Genomic DNA, 24,552 nt, shown 5'->3' with positions numbered 1-24,552 from the left:
GCACTAAAGCCTTTCTCCCCCCTGCCTCCCCTATTCTTTCTGTATGTTGTGAAATCTGTGAACATAAGCTTTCCTTTTTATCTGCTCTATACGCGTATTTTTGGTGATTTAGAAGCTAAATTAAAAACCTCCCTTTTGATTCTGACAACCAATAGCTTTCCGATTCTTTTAACCCACAGGATTTTAGAACTTTTTTTTTTTAACTTCTTTTAAAGTCAAGACTTACCTCTAAAGGATAAAGTCAATTTCTTTTGCTAACAATAGAACTAATACTATAATTCCTATGTATGGTTTCATATTAGTGGTAAGCCACTAATACTGTTATAGCTCATGTTACAAACTTCCCCAATAATTCTGATCCTCAAAAGCACCTGCATGATATAGAAAGAGATAGTATTATGACCATTTTGTAGATTAGGAAAGAGAGGCTCAGGAAGGGCAAATGACACATCCAAGGTCTCGGCGGGTGGTGACTACACATCTGATCAGTGTTCTACTTTTCCTGAATTTAAATTTAGCTTACAATTTAAGTTTTTGCCTCCTTTATGCCAGGGAATGGGGATGTTGTGCTACAAACATGAAGAATTCCTCCTTATGATTCAGAAGGTCCCTGCTTAGTCCCAAAGTTTTGGTTTTGCTTTAACAATCTATCATCTGCCTTAAAAACAAAAAATAAACAGATGATAACATGATAGCAGACTATAGACACCTCAGACTTCTAGAAATAGAACAAAAATGTTCACTGCTTAGAGCGTGTCATTTGGTGAACCTAAAATCAGAAAAACTATTTTAGCCCTCATTTCAGCATTATTTAGCTAGTTAACCTGGGGCAAGTCCCTTAAATTCTAGGCCAGTTTTACACACTATTAAATGGGCATTAAAAAGACTCTTTAAATTTTATAAGTGATATAAAATCATTAATTCTAAAATATTTTATATAGTACCTAATAATGCTACTGGTATACAGATTCTGAAAAGAGAGAGAAAAGCCCATTTCCAGTTTCATCTCATGTAATATCTTAAGTGACTAGGTACATTTTTTTTTTTCTTTTTGAGGTTTCTTATTTAGTATCTAGAATACTATATGTGTTCCCATATAGTGCATTCTTTAAATTCCTTTTACTGCGATCCCTTTAGACCAGGGGTGTCCAAACTTTTTTCTACGTTTTTCACCAAGGGCCATATGCGGTAAAATACACAAACAGCCGGGCCACTCACTTGAGGTGAAGTACATATTGCCTCACCTGGTTTATTTAAGTAAACTATTTTTGGAATCTGCTGCGGGCCAATAAAAAATGGATCGCGGGCCGCAGTTGGCCCGCGGGCCGCAGTTTGGACACCCCTGCTTTAGACCATGAATCCAAAATTCTGTAGGCATTTTCCCTGTTACATGAGTAGACTGATTGGTTTGCACAAGTTACATAGTAAGTTAGTGGCAGGATGAAAGGTCAAAATCTCTGATCAATACCCTAACCATGCTGAGATCATCAGGTTACACCTCTGCTAACAAGATAGGACCTGTAACACCCTGTCTAATATCAACAGAATTCTCTATGCTGAACCTTATTTTAGCCCGCAGTTTCTTTCGGTTCCCATGCTAATTCTTTTTACCAGACCTGCTTCTTTCTCTTTCTCTATTCATGCCTAACAAGCAAAGAAACGGAGAAAAGAAAAGCTGTAAATGCAGTGCAAAGAATCTTAGTAATCCACAAGGAAAACCTGACTCAATGAGAGTTAACTAAATGGATTTCTTTTCTACAGTTTAGAAAAGTGAATTTTCTTAAATCATCTAATGAGTCTCAGGATATACAGCAGGGTACAATGCTGTTTGTAATAAAATTTCACTTTCATGAAAATTTTTTTCAGAGTCACAAAAATTGGAAATGAGAAAATGCATAACCTGGTTTACAGAAACAGAAAGAAAAACATACCTGTTGGAACTCTGTCACCAGAACAAAACAGTAAAAATTCAGAAAAATCTTTCAGAAAAGGTAGTGTAGTCACCCAAAGAAGTGTATAAATTGGCTAGAGAAGATCTATAGAAATATGAAAAGTCCTTACAGATTAGAAAGAAATGTGCAGAGTGGGTGGACAAAGCCTATGTGGAAATAACAATACCAATAGTTTGGCATTTACCTGTAACACATAATGATCGAGGCATTTTTAAAACTCTTGCTTAATCCTTACCAATGGTAGAGCCTTAAGAAGTTCTACCAGTTCTCTCAGGGAATTAATCTGTTCCCTCTGTGCTCGTTCACATTATGTCTATCCTTTATAGGTAAACATATTAAAGACAGTCTGATTCATTTTATTTTCACCTTGGGCATGTACTATAATGCACTGCCCAATATGTAGCAGAGTTTAAATAGTGGTTTTTCAATTTGGGGTACACATAAAACTCACCAGATTTTGCAAAAAGGCAAATTCCCAGATCCTAGAAAATTGGACTCAGTATATCTATCTGAACTGGATTTAGTGATTCAGATATTTAATAAGCTTTTATTAAGTATTTTATGTGGTAGGTGTTATTCACTCCACTTTATAGACAAGGAAACAGCCATGGGTACAGTCACATGCTAAAGGTCACAAAACTTGTAATAAATAAGAGTCAGTCAGGCCAAAGTAGCAACCAATGTCTCTCATTCACTCATTCATTCATTCTTATATTCGCTTATTTAACAAGTATTTGAAAACCTCCCAAGGGCTTTCAAAAGAAAATGCACTCAGACATCAAATACCAATTATTCTGCACCATTCGCTGACAGTACTGGGAAAGCGTCCCGCAAGCAATGCCGTCCTGAAGTAGCCATCAGAAAGAGTGCAAATGAGAGAAAAGGGATGCCTAGTGTTATTTCTAGAGACAGCAGCCTTTCACTAGTTCAGAAATAGCTTTTTCCTTTGTACACTAAATATTTGAAAAATGGGGAATATATTTTAAAAGTACAGTACCCTTGTAATCTCTTTTTCTGTTTAGTGGCTTACTTGTCCATCTTTTAGATATTAAGAAAATCCATCTCTCTGCTTTAAATCCATGTTACCTTTGGTAACCCTGCCAATTTAAACTGAAGTCCGTAACCCAACAATTTAAATTCAAGTCCCAAATAGTTTTAGTTTAAAAGAAACTGCCTCGTTGAAGTTTTCTCATCAATCTCACTCATGGGAAAAAAGTTGCTACTACTCTGAACTTAATAGAGGTTACACTTTATTTCTTGTATGCTTATAATGACAAGTAAATCACCCATGTTTAAGCTGAGCAGAGTATCATTTTACTCGAGTGATACTCACTGATAATGTAAGGTCTAAGAATGGACAAGTATGAAGATCCAATATAATGTTGGAGAAAATACAACAAAAGGAATTAGACTGTGTGTATGATTTCAATTAGTTCATATAATCGGACAAATAAAAGATCCACATTCTAGTTAAGATTCTTTTTCTAGGTCATAAGACAAACATTACTTTCACACTTGCGCAACTCAGGAGGAAAGATGTTTTGTTCTAGCCCTTTCAAGTACCACTGTGGCGACCTGCCACAGTAATAGAAAATCACCCCTAGTACAGGCACCTACCATGCCCATCCTGTTTCACTGCCTTCTAGTATCCCAAACAACAAAAACTGCTTGTTACACAGGAGCAGGTCAGTAGACAAACAACTTCTTGCTTTGATGTGCTTCCTGTTCTCTGCTATCAGGACATACCGATTACCAGCAATCAGGTACCCTGGAAAAACAGATGGAGAACTAGAGAAAGAAATTGACCTGTGGCCAAGCTTCATGAATTCTAGCTGATTCATCCTGTTTGTTTAGTTCCCATATCACCTTGGCTAATGATACTGCCCTGGAATATATTTGTTCAGGAGTTCGGGCAGGGACATTTCTTGGTAGGAAAACAGGCCCAGGTTGAGCCTGGGGATTTGTGGGGAAGAGAGACCTAACTGGGAAATATTTTCTTCTCAAGCAAACTAACTCAAGAATCTCTTTCTAAAAGATGTTTTCCTTTACCCAAAACTTTGTTCAATGTTTCTTGAGTAGCCACAATTTACCAGGGGCTATGGAGACTGCATTACATTTCTATCAACACATCCTGCATTCTTCTTTAGGACAGAGTTCTGACATGCTTCAAGTGGACTTCTAAGGACAGACAGCCGCCCTAGAAAAACAGAAGTGTAAGACCAGATGAGTTTTATTACTTATCCAGAGCTTCCCGATAACCTTTTTTTTTTTTTTTTTCAAATTTCAGAAAGACAACCATTATAAATTCTCAACTTCTTCACTGGTACATACAGATCACTATAAAACGTGCTTCGTTTTAATTCTTCTCCCATTATAGGTATAAACAGGCACTGTGTCATACATTTTACATGTATTATCTCATTTATTCTCCACAATAACCCAACCAAGTTAGGCACTAGTTTGTCCTTGTTGCAGATGAGGAAATTATAAAGCAACTTGTCCAAGGTCACACAGCATACAGTGGTATGGCCTGGATCTGAATTCAAGTGGGTCCAACTTGGAAGCCACCACTTCATTAGGTGTGTGTATGAAAAACCGAGCAGCCCTCAGGTGTAATTTCATGGTTCATCAGATGTTGAATATATTTTTCGAAATAGTCTTGGCTATGACTGATACCAACCCTCCCTCCCTAGTTCCTTCAAAGCTTGCCTTAAATACGCTAGATCCTAAAGAGTCTCCCCCGATTCCTTTGAGGAATTCATCTTTCCCTCCTCTGCCTATGCACATTACAGTCTGACTCATTCGGGTGTTCCTACGGACTCGGGGTGATTCGGATGCAGGAGTAGAGGGGCTATCACCCTTAAAGAAACTGCCTTCAACTGAGAGCATTTGACATCTTGCTCCCCATTTAGTTTAGCTCAAATAAACTCTTATATGAATTCAAAACAAACAAACCCAAACAACTGCTTGTTTGTAACACTGAATTGAAAGCATATTCTAAAGATGCAAGGATAAAAGTTAATTTCTACTTTTCCTCCAATTAGAAAATTTTGACAACTTCCTATATCTATGATTTTAAGGTATTTTGTAAGCTCTAACCTTCCCTCTAAAGAGATCTGTTGCAGACTAATTTTAGTAGTGGTCAGAGTCCTCAATTAGCAGGTACTAGCAAGATATCGGATTCCATTTATATCACCATATGACCTCAAAGTCAATAAAACAATCCCTCAGTCTTATTTCACCTTCTACACAGACAGCTTTTTAAAAGTTAGTCAGGAAGATTGTATAAAGCCATTTTTAGACCAAGAGAGAGAACCTTTTCCAGTATCCTGGGAAGGGGAAATAGCTCTTACCAATTTATCTTCATTTAGAGTTTTTAAAAATCTAAGTATAAAAGGCGAAATGTTTTAAGGGGTAAATCCTCAAAATTGGATCTAACTCCCCCACATATGTTCTTCCCAAACAAAACATATCTTTAGACAAGAATCACAGGAAAAGGATAAAGTAGCCTGACCACTCAATTGCAAAAAAAGAAAAAAGTAAATGGATGATGATTTCACCATAGGGGAAGTGTTTCTCAAGTAACTAGATATGAAAAGCTTGTACAGCACACTGTACTTAGTTCCACCTCAATTGCAGAGCTCTGAAGGAAAGAAAAACACCGGAAGAAATTGTTTTATTTAACCATGGTTGACTTTGGGAATTTTATGACGTATAGGAATACAGATATTTGGAAATCCATTACAAAATTAAGCATAGAAACTGTGAATAATCACAAATGCTTCAGATGATCAGAATGTACTAGAAAATGTGCAGGCTGACCACCCCATTGAGGACTTACTAGCACTGGCTGGACATTAATGACACGTTTGGGACAAAAATAAAACTCATGTAACAAATTAATGAAAATAGGAATTTGTGCTCTAAATCCCCAATCATTCCCAATTTCTCAAGACCTGGGGAGTAAATCTGTCTTTTTCCAAACATCAGACCTATCAGCGTGATTTTATAACACTAACTATAGTCCATGACATGTATGCAGGCTACTTATCTGTCAAAAGACAAGTGAATTTCAATTCTCATCTTTTTGAAAGATCCAAAGGACAGCCCGAGAAGCTACCGCTCCTCAACCCTCTGTCTACTTTTATTGGGCAACAGAATACAATGGTGTAGGCCAGGGTTTGTCTTTCCTGACTGTGTCCGTAGAACCTTAAGAGAACCTCGCACAGAGTCGTATATAGTAATACTGGTGAACCAACACAAGATACAAAATGTAAGACTTCTAGCTCAAGCTGGTTTCCACACCCGGAATAACAGAATGGAGTCTTCTTTCTGGATGGAAGGATTGGCAGGAGTAGAGGAAAGGGTTTTTGCCAATATTAATTGTCAGGTGGTCCCGTATGTAATGGCTGCCAGCAAGTGGGCTTTATCCTAACCACTGCAAGAACTCCTGGTGGCTCAGTCACATGGTACTTCACAACCTGCCACCAGCCATCATGCAACACTTCTCCTCACATCCAGGGCCGCCAGGAGCCTGGGACTCCCTCAGGATTGCCTCCGAACCCGCTGCAGAAACTTACCAATCGCTGGCACCTCTGCACAGATCCTCTTTCAGATGTGACTGGAGATGGAAATCTCTATTAAAATAAAACACTGTGAGTTTGGGTCAGATTTTAATGGGGGGGGGGGCGGCAGGGACCATAATTTGGGCACCACATTTTTATTATGAATTTAGCTTAACGTATTACATGAGATGAGCTGATGTCTTTTCACATCCAACTCAATGAGTATCCCTATACTTTTACACTTATGTGACTGCATTCTAATTTGAACACTAAATTAACTACTCAAAAAAATAAAACTCTTGACCTACAATCTCCCGAAGGTTCTAGACAGGCATGAATAGATTTAAATTTTCAAAAAAAATTCAAAATATATTAAAGCTCTGCGTACCATTTGCACAAATAAGAAAAATGAGAAGGGGCTGAGAAACACGCCGATTTCTGTCACTGTCTTAAAATTTTCCAGTAAAAGTACACGTTGGAAAATGTTTCAATGTCCTTATAACTTTTAGTTAAGAAGAGCTCTATAAATGCCCTCTGGTTTCTACAGTATCTGATAATTTAGATGGTTGGCAAGGCTTTAACTTTCTACGAATAAAGGTAGCTTAACCAGCTTTTGATTCCAGGTCCTGAAAACAAAATGTACTCGTACAAGATGAGACTGAAACACCTTATGCCAGAAAACAAGGAAGCTACTGATGACCGAAAGGACACAGGAGCCAATCTGAAAGGAGCATCCACTGGCAAAACCTGGGACAATTTGGACATAAACAAATAAGGACTTCAATGGATTAAAACAAATTAAATACATTAAAACAAAACAGCTTCAGAGGTTGCTTGGGTTCTGGCCCATTACTGTAAAATTGGGGGGGAAAAAAGAATCAATGTGATCTTATCTTTCCTATATTTTAGGGAAACCAAGTCAAGTTTCTCTTTGAAGAATTCCAACTAATGTAACTAGAATGACAGAATTAGAAAACTATCATTTTGCAATACCTAATGATATACTGGATCTGGGCAATAATTATCAATGTTTGCTAAAACCACTATATAAAATGTTGATGGGGAACTTTAAAATAAATTAAGCAAACAACATCTTAATCTGTTAATCAATGTTAACATTAAAAGTGAGACAACCAGGCATTATGCACCTTCTGATGTGATTCAATTGGTTGGAAGTACAGGCCACCTACGAAACATTGAATCTAATAAAGCCTCTACAGCTGATTAACAATTTACAGAAAATAGAGGGGTAGATGCAATCAGTCTAATGCAAATGTAGAAAATTCCACAGAGCAAATAATCTAATTTCTTCAATTTGAACAATGGCATAAAAATTAGGAATCTGATTTTATAGGTTAAAAAAAGACTGAGCTATATTAAGCAAATGCGATGGATGGCTCTCATTTGGCTCTTTATTTAAACTAACAGTAAAAGGACATTTTTGAGGTATCCAGGGAAATGTGAATACAAACGATTCCATGATGTGGTAGCCATGAAAACCGGCATCTTCAGGCTCCTCCAGTCATTTAACTGACAGTTGCAGCCGTTGTGGTCTGAACGCACCACCACGGGTGTTCACCTGAGGCCCTGCTGCCTACTGGCTGTGCCCAGCCAACACAGCAGCAGAGCAGGAATACAAAGGCAAGCCCATTCCTGCAAGATGTGGCCCTACTCTGGGAAGGCACCTACGCCTTGAGGGCCTTGCGAAAACTTTCTTCCAAATGCACTGTAGGTTAAGACTTCCTGCTCCCCCATCGCCCTTCCCGCCCTACTTCACATCAGTCAGACCTGTACTGAGGTCTCCCAACCTCCCCTGGCTTTGGCCCCATTTTTCCTCACAGGTGTTTTCCCCCCATAAATTTCTTGCAGGCTTGCCTCTCAGGAGAACCTGAACTAAATAGATAACATTAAGAAATTAGCACTCCATGTGTTAGGTATAATATTGTGGTTATTTCTTAAGCCCTTATCTATTAAAGATACATACTCAAGTACTTTCAGGTTAAATGATTGAAAATTAACTTTAACATCCCAGCAAAACAAATAAATGAAAAGAAAAACAAAATACCCAGCAAAAAGAAAAAATGAGGGGTAAAATAAGATTGGCAAGACACAGGTAATTACTTTGTCTACTTTTTTGTATATCTGAAAATGTCCATAGTAAGAAGCAAAAGATTCCTGACTAGTAATCCTCAAAACTGTCATGGTCATCAAAATCAAGTCAAGTCTGGCCGGCCCAGTGGCTCAGGTGGTTAGAGCTCCGTGCTCCTAACTCCGAAGGCTGCCAGTTCGATTCCCACATGGGCCAGTGGGCTCTCAACCACAAGGTTGCCAGTTCGATTCCTCGAGTCCCGCAAGGGATGGTGGGCAGCACCCCCTGCAACTAAAATTGAACACGGCACCTTGAGCTGAGCTGCCGCTGAGCGTGTCCTCTGAACCACAAGGTTGCCGGTTCGACTCCCGCAAGGGATGGTAGGCTGTGCCCCCCGCACCTAGCAACAGCAACTGGACCTGGAGCTGAGCTGTGCCCTCCACAACTAAGATTGAAAGGACAACAACTTGACTTAAATAAATAAATAATTAAAAAAACCAAAAACGTGGTTTAAAAAAAAAAAAAGTCAAACTCACAATGAAGAAGAGCGTTAGGAAACGACTACTGAATGTAACGTGGTTGGATCTTGGAACAAAGAAAGAACAGGGAAAACCTGAGGAAACCTGAATCAAGTATGGACTTCAGTAAATAATAATTATGAATACTGGTTCACTAATTATGACAAATGCACCATACTAATATTAAGACATTAACAGTGGAAACTGGGTGTGGGTTATTCAAATACCCCAAACTAACTTCACAGTAATTCATTAATCTAAAACTACAGTTTAAGTAGCTAACTTAACTATGTCATCATGTAAGAAAAAAAAAAGATCCAAATTGATAAAAATAGACTTTAATTTTTTTCTTTACTCATTGGGATGCAATATTGTGGATTTCTTACTGATCCATTAGCTGAAAAATGTTACTGATTTTTCTAAGTTCAGAGAGTATACTTTAAAGATTCAGTCTCCCCATGGACCACCTCACAATGTCCATACATGCAAAAAAACAACAAAAACAAAACTATAACTCTGATGAAACATACATTTATTTGTTTCAATAAAGTTTTAAAATTTCACAAGAATGCATGTTACCAAAAACCTTCAGGCAACAACAGAGATCGACTCAACCTTCACAGAAAAACAAAGATTGCATTCCAGTCTCTTGGACTTAAGAATCCATTTCAGTTCCAGAGATAATACTAAACTAATGGGTTTATGTTAAACTGCCAATATCCATGCTGAGGCTTTTCCCGATACAATCTTTTTGCAGTGTAAGCAACAATGAAAAGATCACTTTTTTTTTAACAAGTTCATGTCATTGTACGATGTCCAAAAAGAAAGACCAAGAGCTTCGCTTAAAAATAGAAATGAATAATGCAAATTTGCAAGCTTAGACCTGTGTCACAATCACTTGAAGGGCTTGTTAAAACATGGATTGCAGGGCCTCACCTCACTCAGGTGTTGGGTGGGGCCCAAGAATTTATATTTCTAACAGGTTTCTAAGTAAAGCCAAATCTACTAGTGCATGGACCACACTTTGAGAACCACTGGCAAAATATTTAATAGGACAATGATTATATCATAGAAGTGAGTTTGTCAGAGCATAAGGCACAAAGCATTGCTTTGTGACCTTGGGCAAATTATGCTTCCCAATCTGTAACTTGCATGAGTTTCAAAGAATCAAATAATATTTAAAGCACTTAACACAATGCCTGGCACATACGACTATTGAATTTACTAATTATGGAAACATTTATGCCACACTAAATTAGGGTTAGAGTTATGCTCAAATTGTTAACTGAGTCTCTATGCTTAGCTGTACCTCTTAAGGTATACAGATCTTAAAAGCGTCAGAAAAAACAAGTGGCACTTTCAGGCTTCCTATGATCACCAACTGGCATTTCGGAAGTGTTCCTTTATTCATCCCATTACAATGATCACTGATTTACTTTAAATAGCAAACAATAGTTAATATGATCTTACTGGCATAATTTTACTTTAAATTAGTGATGTCCTTCATTGTCCTGAGTCATCCTTACATGAAATTTTCAATCTGCTATGGAAGGCTAATAATTTTCCAACTTTTCTAACACTATATCGAATATACTGTTACCAAAAGTGATTTGCAAGTTCTTCAAATGGGATTTTCCTGTGCGTTTGACTGATAGCTTTGTTTATACTTTTGTACGACACAATAAAAGAAACCAGACACCTTTCTATTAATTTTTCTTAATTTGCTTCCATAAAACTACAATGCCCACTGATGACATCATCAACCTTTGTTTAACCACAGTTAACAGTTCACATTTTAAAGGAATGCTAAGACTTCTCTGAATAAAAGTCTGTAACATAAAGATTGTGAATAGCTAAACAGGGATGGCAACTGATCATATTTGGATTAACACTAATTTATACAGAATAATTTTGCACACTTTAATGTGAAAAACATACAAAGCTTTTATTTTGTCTTTCACATATAGAAAGTTGAAGTCCAATCTACCTTTCCTAATTGGCTCATCTTAATTTTTTCATATTGCTTGACTATCTGACACCAAGTAGAGAGCTTTTTCCTTTATTAAAAGCATCTTTATTCAGTCACAGAAGTTTTTTGAAAGTGAGAGTAAAATTGTGTATTTGTTCCAGCATTAAGAGGGAAGTTTTGCTTTCTAGCTTCCTTTTTTTTAACCTTACCTGGCTAAACATCAAAATAAAATAATTGGAGTGTTAAAAGATATTATATCTCTTTATCTATCTCTTTAACATGAAGGCCCAGCATTACATAAATTCTTTCCAAGAAGCTGACCAGGAATAAAATGTAACCTCTTGCAGAGGTGAAAAGAGAAGCTAGAGGCCTGAGATTAAGAAAATATGTGGGTATTTACAGCCACTGATAGAATTGTGTGCACAAAGAGTGAATCTAGTGTAAGAAAAAAAAAAGAGAGATTTGATGAAGACTAAGATAAACGGCACCAGTTCCAATTAAGACTAGGAGATCTTGCAAATTTTTTCAATAGGCTTATTCCAATAATGGAGTATGTCCTTATATAAGGACTTGAGACATTATCTAAACAGTCTGACTGAAGGATGCTTGTTCACTTGTTAGACATGTATGACATTACTGAAAAGATTAATTTAGAGTTCTAGAAGTAAAGAAGACTGATTAGCTTGTGCAGGTGGATAAAGAATGACACGTTAGCAAAAGGTTATGTAAACCATTTACTAAAAAAACAAAGGCTGGATTTTTACATTCCTAGACCCCTACTTATCTTTTTCAAACCATGAAGGAACTGAAATTCTTTGAACACCATCAGATTTAGTTGATAACAGTTAAAATTTTGAATTAAGAAAATACTCATGTAGTTTTAAAACAATTAAAATTTTCAGTCAGGTTGAACATGTGTACACTTCTCACTTATTCAAGAAGCCTCACCATTAATGTATTCAGATCTTATCAACACTACATTTATTTTTTAAAACATTATTCTTTCTACAATACTATACTTAAGATTTTTAAAGTATTGCATACTGTTTCAATAAGAGGCACATAAATTAATTAGAATATTAGCAATATCCTTTAACTCCAAAAGTAAAACTCATGGTCTGGGTTTTACTGATAGTACAGGAAGGAAATAATTAACCAGTGTTAAAAAATAAATGAAAATTTACATTTTTATTGGGTCTGACTTTACATGCAAAACATATTAAAAGTGAATCAAGCTGACTAGTCCACAATGAAAACTTATGCAATGGGAATTATGAAAGCTGTCTACACAATACTAATGTGATCAATAAATTATCTAGATGTTTGTCTACAAATATTTGGATTATCTGAATTAGCTGATTTTTCGACATTAAATTTTAGCTTTCATATCATCTTTGCTGGTAGCAGCAGCCACCTGATACTCAAATTTAGAAGAAAAACATAATTATAACAAAAACCCTGAATTGCATAGCCAAATCTTTCAAGAAACAATTTCACCAAAAATATATGCATGTATTAGGTATCCAGAGGGGGGAACCAAAGCAGGCACATAATAAATGTCCATCAAGTGATCATTCTATTATTATCAAAGTGATTGCCCATATGTGAACAGTGCATTAGACTTAAATACCTAAAACAAACCAGTAATCAACAGCCTAGAAAGAAAAACTAACTTAAAAATACCATCAACAGTTTGGTGTCTATGACATACATTGAATTCTTTTTATTTCATTACTGCTATAAATTCCTTTAAAATGTTCTTTTCATAATGCATAATTATCTAATTATGCATTCCACCATTCAGTAAATACTGCAGCAAATAAAATACCTATTAATTAACTAGACCTAAAAGACAATGATTGAACAATTAATACCAAAAACTACTTTTGAATGAACTACTCAGATTAGACCAGGTAATGATACTTAGGAGTGATTCCACTTTATGCTCCTGATTCACACTACACAGACTGACCACTGCTAGTTGGAAGGGCTGGTCTGTGTCTTTTTTTCCCAACTTCTGTAACATCTGTAATTGTATACCCAGGTGACTATTAAACACTTGCGGAAAGAATAGATACGAAAATTTAATGTAAACCCCCTCATCAATATTCCTCTCACATACTCACACATAATTATTTCGGAGATGGGAATATGACTTTAACATGCTATGAGATTCTAGCTAAGTAAAATGAAAAAATATGGGCTCAAGATTTCTTGGGTAATGAATGGTTCAAGTCTTTACACTGAAAACGAAACAAACAACTTCTATGCATCGCTGAGAAACTTATCAGCATGGGGGGAACTGCCTTTGCTGAGGTATCTGATGAGCAAAATGTTCATTGTCTATTAGTATTATGCTTTCAGCTTAATGGAACAAGAAAAGTGTCACGGGTTCTAAGATAATATAAACTAGAATGCTAGTCAATGGGATGTCCTTTATTGAGAACGAGCATAGTTCCAATACAAAAGAAGTTTACTGTTACACATTTGGAATAGTTGAGATATAATAACAGAATGTATAGCGCTGACTCTAACATGTTATTTTAAAGTTCACATTCCTGAATGCTGGTTGATATTCATTTAACATATCTTCCCCCATGAAAAGATGATGTATTTGGTTTCTTACAAGATAAAACTATATGCCTGAATCTTTAACACAATATTAACAAAGGTTATTAAGTGCCAACATTGCATGGAACTTACGAGGCACTGATTCAAGATCATAAAGCAGAAAAGATGAAAGATGACTATCACTGGACATGTGAGTATTGTCTAAGACACCACATCAATTATCAAACCCAAGGTCTTTCCTATTTTGTCTTACAGTGTTGGAATATATCTAATATATTGACTTGTATTATATTCAACAAAGTATTAGTGGACACAAAATCTTGCATTTTAATTTCTAATTATAAAAACCCAGAAAACATAAAACGTGTAACTGAGGTAGATTTTTTACCACAAGAATACACATTGCTTCTACCACAATTAAAAAGTTATTAAAAAAAAAAAATACATTGCTTCATGTATCTGCTGCCCCATACTTAATTTTCTATGTTTTAAACTACTTGAGCAAGTGTGATAGTGCTGATCTACTACAATATATTTAGTCAATTCCCTTAGAAATACAAACCCGAAAACCGTCCTTTTCTTCTTTAAAGGTAACTATAGTGCAATAAAATAACAATGCAGGAGAAATCAAATATAGATTACTTCAGTAATTCACAAGTTAATGCATGTCAGAAATCAGCGAGTCAAGTCATGTTCATTTTAAAGTTAATAACCTTATTGTTTTGAAAATAATATAAACACATTAGAACTTTGGATATGCTTTATTATGCCACAAATTCCCAGGAAATATAAGCAATATTATTTCTGAATAGGACTAATAATCTCACAAATACTATCATTTTATTGACAATAGCCAAGTTTTCTAAGGGTAGTGCACACATATTTACCTTTTTAAAATATCAATGCTTTTTCTAAATTTTAAAGAGAGATTGTAACAGATTCTACTTAATTTTTAACATTCAGTGTAAAAAATCTATGTGTGACATAAGTATGTATTTAACGATGGAAGAACTGCATGTGAAAGCTTGCCTAAGTCGTTAGGCACTGTACTTGCCCTAGGTACCATTATGTACAAGATCATTGTTGGGAATGAATGTTCCTGATAAACTGAAGGAAAGGAAAAAATTCAAAACAGCTCCGTCTTTGGAAGTATTAATAACTGGAATAATTTTAAAAAGGGAAGTGAAATATTCTTTTAATTACATATGGTTAAACAGAAAATTCAAAATACTTCTTTTAGTGAAACCAATACACTAATATATTTTTAAGGCTGGATACTGACAGCATTTTCACAATATCCAAAGTGTAGATGGGAAACTAAACAATACCGATATTTCTGCCACATACCTAAGGGACGGAGGGAGATGAGTAACTCACAGCCAAAGGCGGTGACTGAGCCTGGAAAACCACTTTTGAGTGGGTAGTGGATCACTGTTCCCAGGCTCAGTACTATTCTCTGAAAAGGATGCCCTTATGCAGAAATTCTGCAAATATATCAAGTTTGGTAATCTAACATTGAACTTTTTGGTAAAACAAAATCACACACACACACACACACACACACACACACACACACACAACTTCCCCCAAGACCAGGTTATTAAATAAACTAAAAGGGGGGAAAATGCTGATAGCTAAAATTATGTTAATTCCAGAGTCTCCAATGGAAGGTACAAAAGGAAAAAGGCAATGGCAGCTGTTTCCAAACCCAGGTTATGATCAGTATCATCAGATGGTGTGCTTTAAAAATTCGGTCCAGGGTCTCAACCTAAAACTACCTAGAAACTATAGCTAGGAAATTCTTTTTAAGCAACCCAAGTGATTCTGATAATCAGCCAAGGTTGAAACTTCTGAAATGGAACGGGGTTGGGGATGGGGGGAACCTGGTAATTGCACAGAGTTTTCGTTTCCAACATCAGAATTTTATCATTCACTCTACATTTTTTCCAACTGTCTCACCTTCCCTATTTTTCTAATACTGAATAATGAAGGGACTTGGCAATTGACGGAAGAAGAATTAGCGGGGTGCTCAAAATGGCTATGTATGTTCAAGCCCCTTCTCTTTGTTAGCTGGATAAAAAGGTATCAGTATACTGTTTGAGAGTCAACTATCAGGCCAACATTTCTTAATATATTTTAAAGGAGGGGCTTTACTACTCAACATGAAAATATAACAAAAAACAACTCTGAACACTAATGATACTTAACAGAAAATTCTATAATTCTTCAAAATAATTCTGTTTCTTAAAAATCCACTGTTAGAATGAAAATCCCATAAATTTGAGGTAGGGCAGGCAAGAATTCTCTGACATGAGAACAACTATGTCAGTGTTATTCTCCAAGTTAGAAATTAAACAATGTATTTAAGTACTATTTCTGTTTATGTACTCTTTTGTAATGTAAGTATAAATGTTTTAAGTGTGGATAAATATCTTGGTTCTGATTTTATAAGTGTGGATAAATAACTGGTTTTGATTTTAATGCATATAATTAAATATGGATTTTTTTCTTATACACTGAAATTGTACACACTCTCCAAGCTTGATGAATAAACAACTTTTTACATATCCCATGTTCACTTATAAACCTTGGACTAATAGAAAAGGTAGTACCTATGTAAGAAATTTTACATTAAAATTATAATTGTGTGTTTTTCAGAAGTTACAGTGATTTTAAATTTTCTTCAATATTCAAATACAAAATAGTACATTTTAATTTACTATAGCACAATTCAAGTATTCTCTTAAATTTTATATTTAGCCAACTAGTACATGATATTAAGTGACTTTTTATAATAGCTTTCCTTTTTAAAGATGACTGTTATACAAAATAGTGTAACTCTATATAACTCTAAATTGCTTAGAATAAGTTCAAAGAACAAATGACAGTAGACAAAGATCTTTATGAGTAAATCATCAACACATAAAAGGTTACACACATCAGTAACAAGGCATTTGCAGGTAACTCCCCAAAAGTATTTGAATTCATGTAAACAAAGACTATGTATATTCCTTTAGGGAGAAAATGCACTACCATAGATAAAATATATTCAAATGGTTGTGACTTTAAACCATATATTATTTGAATACCACACAAAAACCAAGAGGCATAACCTATCATTTTAATAACTGAAGGATGTTACTTATTTGTGAAATAACAGGTAGATACTTTTTTGAAACTACTAATGAAAATGAAATATTTTGAAAATAAACATCCACTGTTTACTAGAAATAAATATACATACTTAATGTATTGCAGCATAGGAATATTGTCTTAACATTAGCCATAACATTCAATCAGTAGTTTTAAAATATTTTTTCCCACACTGAGCCTTGAATCTTCTACCTTGTTAGCTGCCCAACAACTTTCAAAAGAGTTTTATTCTCCTGCTTTAGTTGTTCATTTTCATCTTCTATGTCATCTAGGTCCTTAGGGAAACAAAAAGGAAAGTAATATGTGAGTTTTTAAAATACTTTAAAATATTCTGAAGGTGGTTAAAAACACTTCAAAAATACACATTCAAAGACCAAAGACAATTCATATAAGCAATTAATTTGCACCTAAAGGGAGCATCCACTCCTCTCACTGTTACCAAAATATGAGCCAACTCTGGCCAGATCTTTCAGTTTTTCAAGAGAAGGCATAAAAATCAGAATGCTTTAATTCTTTAATTGTGTATCTTCCAATATATAAATAAGTTCTAAAAGTACTCCTATCACCTTGTGTGATTTTTTTATAAGCGTGCATGTTGTGAGGTGCGCATATGAGGAAGTGATAGAACCGAGGCATATGGAAAAATACGATCCGGGGTATATAGAGCTGATCTAGTTCAATTTATATATTAGTCTTCTCTATGACATTTTGTTTGAGGGAAAGGTTTTAGAGCTTAAAAAAAAAAACTCGAAAGCCACTATATTAATCCTAGTGCCATATATATAATAACCATTTGGTAAATACAAAGATAATCCACTCTAAGTTTTAGTTAGAAGAAACATTATTTCAAGGCAGACTATTTACTGATAGTTGGAAAAGCAGACATTTGTAGACGTATCCTTGAAATTCAAAATACTAAAATTTGGAGCATGTGTGCTATTGGATAGTAGTATTCTGATAAATGTAGTATTCTGTCTGGACAATTAGGTAAATGATTTTAAAATGTACAAAAACAGAATCGGCATTTACTCACAAACTAAATGATGCTGAAAAATTAATCTGTTGAAAACAACAATAAAGATACAAGATTCCTAAAATGACTACAACTGAGACCTACCTAAGATTTAGAATTAAATGATGAAATACATTCACGTTTCATTACTAGATTATAAACTCTGTAAGCACAGGTGTTTTATTATTCCCTTTAATGCACACAGTACCTCAGGCAGTGTTAATACACCATCAACATCAAAACTATTTGCAGATTTTATTATACCATAGTCCAGAACCAACAGAGAACGCCTGGGTTTTGAACCAAGATCAAAGGCAGTCTACAAGAATGGAAGAGCTTGTTTACAATTAGGACTCTTGAATACCTGAGATCAAATGCTGGCTCAGCTGATTACTGTGCGATTACTACATATTACCTTAAGAAACTTAAACTCTGAGTTTTAGTGTCATCTATAACCTGTAGTTAATGGCTTAGAGCTTTATTATTCTACACATAATGAAACCTCTCTATTTTCTCTTCTGTCATTGTTAGAGTTAAGATTGGATTAGGAATCTGGTCCTTTTTTCCCTGAAGCAAACACTTCTTTCCTCTATCTTATCTAAAGTCTTCTAAAAAGCAAAACTATGGAATCTCTTATCACCATTACCTAAGTATGATCTAGCATTAATACCTGCTTCTTAGATGGAAAGTAAATTCTAAGGTGGAAAGCGAAAAACAAAGAGCTACAAAAAAATTGTAAGAGAGACCTTGGGGTAAGGCCAATAAACCTAAAGTTGGGGTACATATGTACACCATGTTTCCCTGAAAATAGGTCCAGCTATAAGACCGGGTCTTATATTAACTTTTGCTCCAAAAGACGCATTAGAGCTGAGGTCCGGCTAGGTCTTATTTTTCGGGGAAACAGGTTAATTGAAGAAAAAAATGCGGGGAAAATACAAAGGCATCTGGAATTTCCTATGGCAAGAAAGCAGTAACTATAGTTCTTCACTGAGGCAACTCTGCCAATGCCCTTGTGTGTGCAGTGCAGCCAAACTGCCTCTCATCTCCAGACTCTAACAAAACACAGAACAAACCCAGTCATCAGTCCAGCCCCACAAAAGGATTAAGTGAATGCAACTGATAACTGGCCAGCGAAAAATCAGTTTACAGAATGAAATGATGGTTCTTACTACCACAAATTACTCTCTCATTAACAAAAGAATGAACTCAACAATGAAATTAAATAATTCCTTCACCTTTATGTATTTTTATCCAATTGCCAGAAAAAAGGAAACCATGAAATTGAAATATGTAAAGACTCACTCTATTTAACAGATCGATTTCCTCTTGCAGTTTTCCGATCATTTCCTCTTTATCTTGCATTAATCTCACAAGTCTTAAGTTTTCTTGCCTTTCTCGTAATACTTCCTGGTAGATATAATTACAAAGTTTATTAATTGTAAAGTAATTGATTGTTTATAATCTTAAGTGACATACATCTGGCAAATTTAGTGAAGTACCTTAGATATATGAAGATTCCCAATGAATTTATATGACTTGATGAGGAAAGGAGGAACCCATCCCAGAAACCAACCAGAGAATAAGAGGAAAAATGGAGTTGTAAGGTATATTTCTGATTAAATCTATGTCTTTAACAAATACTAATACTCAATGACTTATCTATCCTCTTTAGCTTATCACCACCATTAGTAATGAAATATTTTTTTAATTGATAATATCCTGTTTGAGGAAATTCAATGTTTTATTAAAAACACAAAGTTTCAGAAAATCACTTTGTTGTATACCTGAAACTAATATAACATTGAATGTCAACTGTAATTGGAAAATAAATTTTTTAAATAGATTAATTTTTTTGAAAAGAAAAGGAGATGGCTCTATGAAACAGTCTAAAGAGAAAAATAATGGTCCTCAATTTTACCTCTGGCTCTGCTAGTTAACTCACAATGAATAAAATGAAGGAACTGAATTGTATTACTTAAATAATGCAACATCTTTTTCAAAGAAATCTTATTCAGAATCCAGGGCCTTAGGCTGGGTCAAAAGAGAAGCAGAACTGAAAAGGTCTTGCCCAGAACGTGGTTTCTTTCCTACTGACCCTCAGAGAAAGCAGCGAGCCAGCCTCCTTCATCAACTGCTGCCAACTACTAACAAGTCACTCTGAATTCTTGTGGAACTTGAAAAGCCTTTTAGAAGAACCCCCTAGAAACTGCTGAACTATGTATTCCTTAAAGTTTTTAACTGAGACCCATAGAACCTAGTATTAAAGGTCAGATGTGAACTAAAAATAATCATAATGTTACAAAAAGAAAACCTTTAAAATTAAATCTCTACTAAAAACAATCTTTATATCACAGGGAATAATTGCAATTCTGCAAAACAAAACATATTTTCAACTATCAGAAAGTAATTCAGTATTAATATCAATTTCAGAGGTTGGATTCTACAGAACAAACTTGAGATCTCATGATTAATAAATGTATGCCCATATTCATTTGTTTTCAGAGATAATACTATAATAAACAAGTTTATTCTTAAAATTGTTTCAAGCATCAAAGATGGCTCTAGGCTCTAATTCAGAACCCAAAAGAAAGTCTACAAATGCCAATCTATACAGATAATATAATAAACATATAGTAGTATATATTGCCACACAGGCTTCTAACCATTCTGAAGGCGAACACTACTTTCAATGTATTAGAGATAGCACTTGACAGAATGGGAGTATCCATTAAATATTAAGGAATACAAGAATTGGCTCTATTTTTAAAAGTTTTAACATCAACAGGACTGGATAGGAAAGTATTAAGGAAATCAGAAAAATGCCTAGCCACAACACATCTAAAAAAAATATACTTAGACAGTGATTGAAAGCTACAATTTGATTATACATGGAAATACCACTTAACACTCATGATATTGTCAATTACTGCTCATCTTTTCCCTTTTTTGGCCCGGTCTCGCTCCTACAAATTTCAATTTATTTTCTTTCCCTGCTGCTATGCAAGTAAAAAAGGAATCAAAATGGTATATTAATTGTATCAATCTTAAATAATTTGTAATTCATACCTTTTCAAGATCTTCAATTTTCTTTTCCAATGTGCTACTTGAGACCAAATTACCTGACGCATTTGCATCCCTGTTATATCTGTTGAACCCACTTCTGTCTGTTCGGGGATATCTACTTGAGACATCTTCTTCAGAGGCAGTGGTTGTGCTATGGAAATAAAAATTGTATTTTATAAAAATACCTAATATACTCAACCAGAAGAATGCCAAGAATATTTTCTATTTACAGCAAACAATTACCATTCCCCTGAGGACACATGGTTATAGTAGCCAACTTATTTATAACTATAGAAGTTAGTCATTATTCCAACACAATGAAAAATTTTTCATTCAACACAATGAAAAACACTCCTTAATTTTTCTGACCAATATCTACTGAGTCACTGTTATTTGCCAGACACTGTTCTGGGTACTGAAGATGGAATAGCACAGACGTGGCCTCTGCCGGTCACAGAGCTTTCAGTTTAACAGTGAATATAATGAATTGTAATAAGGTAGGATGACCATCAGGATACGGTAAGTGTACAGTACTGTGATGAGGAGCTAATGGAGACCATCTGTGAAGAACCGTTTTTTTGTTTGTTTGTTTTTAATTCCAATCTATCATGGATCAATACTTCTGTAAGATCAAATAAACCACTGGGAAAAATAAAAGTAAAAAAAGGCCATACAAAATACAAGTCCAAAATCAAATGTTTTCTTAGATTCAGACCCATAAAATTATATTTCAGTAATGTAATTAGAATAAACAGAAAAAAAAATTACATAAAACTGCATATTTTTCATTGGAAGTATACATATAGGCAAATAATTATAGAAAACAGCTATCAATCTCGTAAGTCATCTGAAGGCTTGCGTAGAGTGGAGAATTTGCCGCTAAACTCACGTGGCTGATGGCAAAAGGCCTCAAGTTTCTCACTGGCTGCTGGCCAGAAGCCTCAGTTCCTCAGTATTTGGGCCTATTCAATGGGCTCTTTTTCACCGTATGGCAGCTGGTTTCCAGAGAGAAAGTGAAAAAGCAACCAAGACAGAGGCTGCAGTATCTGTTCTGACCTCATCTCAGAAGCCACGACATACTATCATGTCAACCCATATGTCAACCCAGTGCGTAATGTGAAAAGGGATTACACCAGGTGTAAACACCAGGAGGTAGGGTTCCTGGGGGCTACCTTGGAGGCTGGCTGCCAGACTTGCTAATTTACCTCAACTAGATTGGACTGCTGATAACACTGCTCACTGCTGACAAGGGATGCGGGATATTTAAACTACATCCATGTTTTGTTTAAATAGCACTCATAACAGAGAAACTAGTTTCACAGGTGTATGCTGACAGAACAGACTTTAAAGCAACTTCAGCAAGCTCAGGATATTCATTTTTAACTTTTACCCCAACCGCAGAAAATGATGCTTTTCAAAATTTGTCTTCAATCCTTCAAGAGTAGTCAGTTTCATTCATTTATCCATCAAAGTTATAGCTACATCTAAAATAAATTTTGATGAAAAAAATGGATTCCTGATCTATTAATTTCCTATGCATTGCTTCTCTTTTCATAGAAAACAAAATTCAAAGTGTCTTATCAAATTTGTAAGGTATTTGATCATAATATTTTGCAAATGTGCAATACTAAAATCACTATCAACTTTGATAATTGTTTCTATTTTGTGGAACCCATCATAACAATTTGTAGAACTTTCCCCCAAAATTTCTAACATCATTTCTGTCCTTTTGATCTTAAATAACACTGAAAACATTTGATACTTCTTCCTTGCATTGCAGACTAAGAAGATTAAAAAAGAAAAAATGAAGCTATCAGGGAAATAAGTCTAATTCACATATTTAATAAGCTGGGGACCAAATTGGTTTCTTAGCTTGTAAAAACACTAAGAGTGAGTTCACCCCATAGTTCAAACACTTTTATCTGAAAATTTCCCATTGAAAATCACTGTATACCTCAGCATACGATAAATCGATTAGTTGAACCTCCAAATTATCATTTACTTTTTAATCTCAAATTTAATACATTAGTATTTAAGTAATCCACACTTCTGGTGAACCACTGTTAATTTACCTGATAATAACAAGTACTGTGTTTCCCCGAAAATAAGACCTACCCAGATCATCAGCTCTAATTTGTCTTTTGGAGTGAAAATGAATATAAGACCCGATCCTATATTAAGACCGGGTCTTGTATTAAAATAAGACTGGGTCTTATATTTATTTTTGCTCCAAAAGGTGCATTAGATCTGATGGCCAGGCTAGGTCTTATTTTCGGGGAAACATGGTATATTGTTTAGTTCAGCTGATACAGCAAGACTTTATCAATGAGAGAAGTAGGACACTAATTTACATTCTCGCACAAGTTCCAGCATGTTTTCCCTGTCACCGTCTCTATATAATCGGAATATACTCCTACAAAAGAAAGCAAAACTCCAAATCCTATTTGTTGGTTTGTTCACCTTTCAAAGTTTTATATACTTCAGAGCATGCTGTGTTTGTCAGCAAGGAAGTTAAAATTCTTCATTCATATCACTGTCATGTTAGCAAAATCAATGTGTTTACCAAATTTTAAGAAAAATTGCTTTGCTATTTTACTTGCCTAAGAACTGGTTTTCTGTATCATCAAACTGTTCCTAAATAATATCACTAAACTGTTCCTAAATATATCAAGTTATGATACTGCTGGAAAGTGTTACATGGATTACCTTCTTTGGTAGAGAATCAACCAACATCTCCTAGCAAACATCTTTGTCTTTTCATTTGTGTGTAGTTTTTAAATGTTGGCAACCGGAAGTGAGACTTTAAAAGAAACTCAAAGCACTAATGATTACATAGCATATGAAACTCTAAAGATCTGCTTCTGTCAGCTTCTTAGCTGTAATATTGACTGTAATATTCTTTCTTTCAAATAATGCATTTGTGGTTGTAAATATATTTATGTCATGCCTATTTTAAATACGACTTAAATTTAGATGGTTTTATTGTTTTAGCAGCCAGTACATCACTGCAAATTACTCACTGTGGTTTTAGCACTTCCCCATCAATGACTAAAAATTAAACTCAATCTAGGAGGATAATGCTTCCCCAACAAAACTAGTACAATCTCTATTGTTTATCTCTTTGAAATTACTTCCATCTCATCATTTGGTTTACCACTACTGTCACATTCAGAAAAGATCTATCTTTTCTTATAAAAAATGTCATTAAAGCTTTTTTATATCGTAAATAGAGTTACAAATAAAGAACATAAATTTTACTCTCAGGATTTAGATAATACTAACAAAAGCAGAACTTAAAAAGAATGAAAAAGATTTTTACTTTTCATTGATTTGCTATTTATTCTAAAAATTATTTTATTAATGGAACAATAATAAGTCTAAATGTGACACATGATTTTTAAAGTAAGTAAATCTTTACATTTTCATCAGTTCTTATACATTTTGGGTTATAAATGATTAATATAAAAATAACACATGTACAGTGGAATACACACTCTTCTCAAGCTCACATGGTACATTCACTAAGACAGGCCATATTCTAGGCCATAAAACACACCATCACAAATTTAAAAGAATATAAATCATACAATGTCTGCTCTCGGATCAAGGATTCAATATAGGATTAAACTAGAAACAAGTAACAGAAAAGATAACTGGAAA

At 34.8% G+C, this 24,552-nt stretch overlaps 1 protein-coding gene across 1 annotated transcript in view; it reads right to left on the bottom strand.

Moving 5' to 3' along the window:
* Positions 1-14,410: 14,410 nt before the first annotated feature.
* Positions 14,411-24,552, bottom strand: part of PAWR (pro-apoptotic WT1 regulator) — a 97,796-nt gene continuing 87,654 nt past the window's right edge. The window contains exons 4-6 of the mRNA XM_019751255.2: positions 20,896-21,043; positions 19,132-19,236; positions 14,411-17,092 (exon numbers count right to left, since the gene is read on the bottom strand). Of these exons, the coding sequence (XP_019606814.2) occupies positions 17,006-17,092; positions 19,132-19,236; positions 20,896-21,043 (340 nt within the window). The 3' untranslated portion in view covers positions 14,411-17,005. The remainder of the gene's footprint in view (positions 17,093-19,131; positions 19,237-20,895; positions 21,044-24,552) is intronic.

Source organism: Rhinolophus sinicus, linkage group LG02 (genome assembly GCF_036562045.2).
Source record: "Rhinolophus sinicus isolate RSC01 linkage group LG02, ASM3656204v1, whole genome shotgun sequence".
NCBI lineage: Eukaryota > Metazoa > Chordata > Mammalia > Chiroptera > Rhinolophidae > Rhinolophus > Rhinolophus sinicus.
Note: the sequence above shows the minus strand (reverse complement) of the source record. Positions and strands in the feature narration are given on the sequence as shown.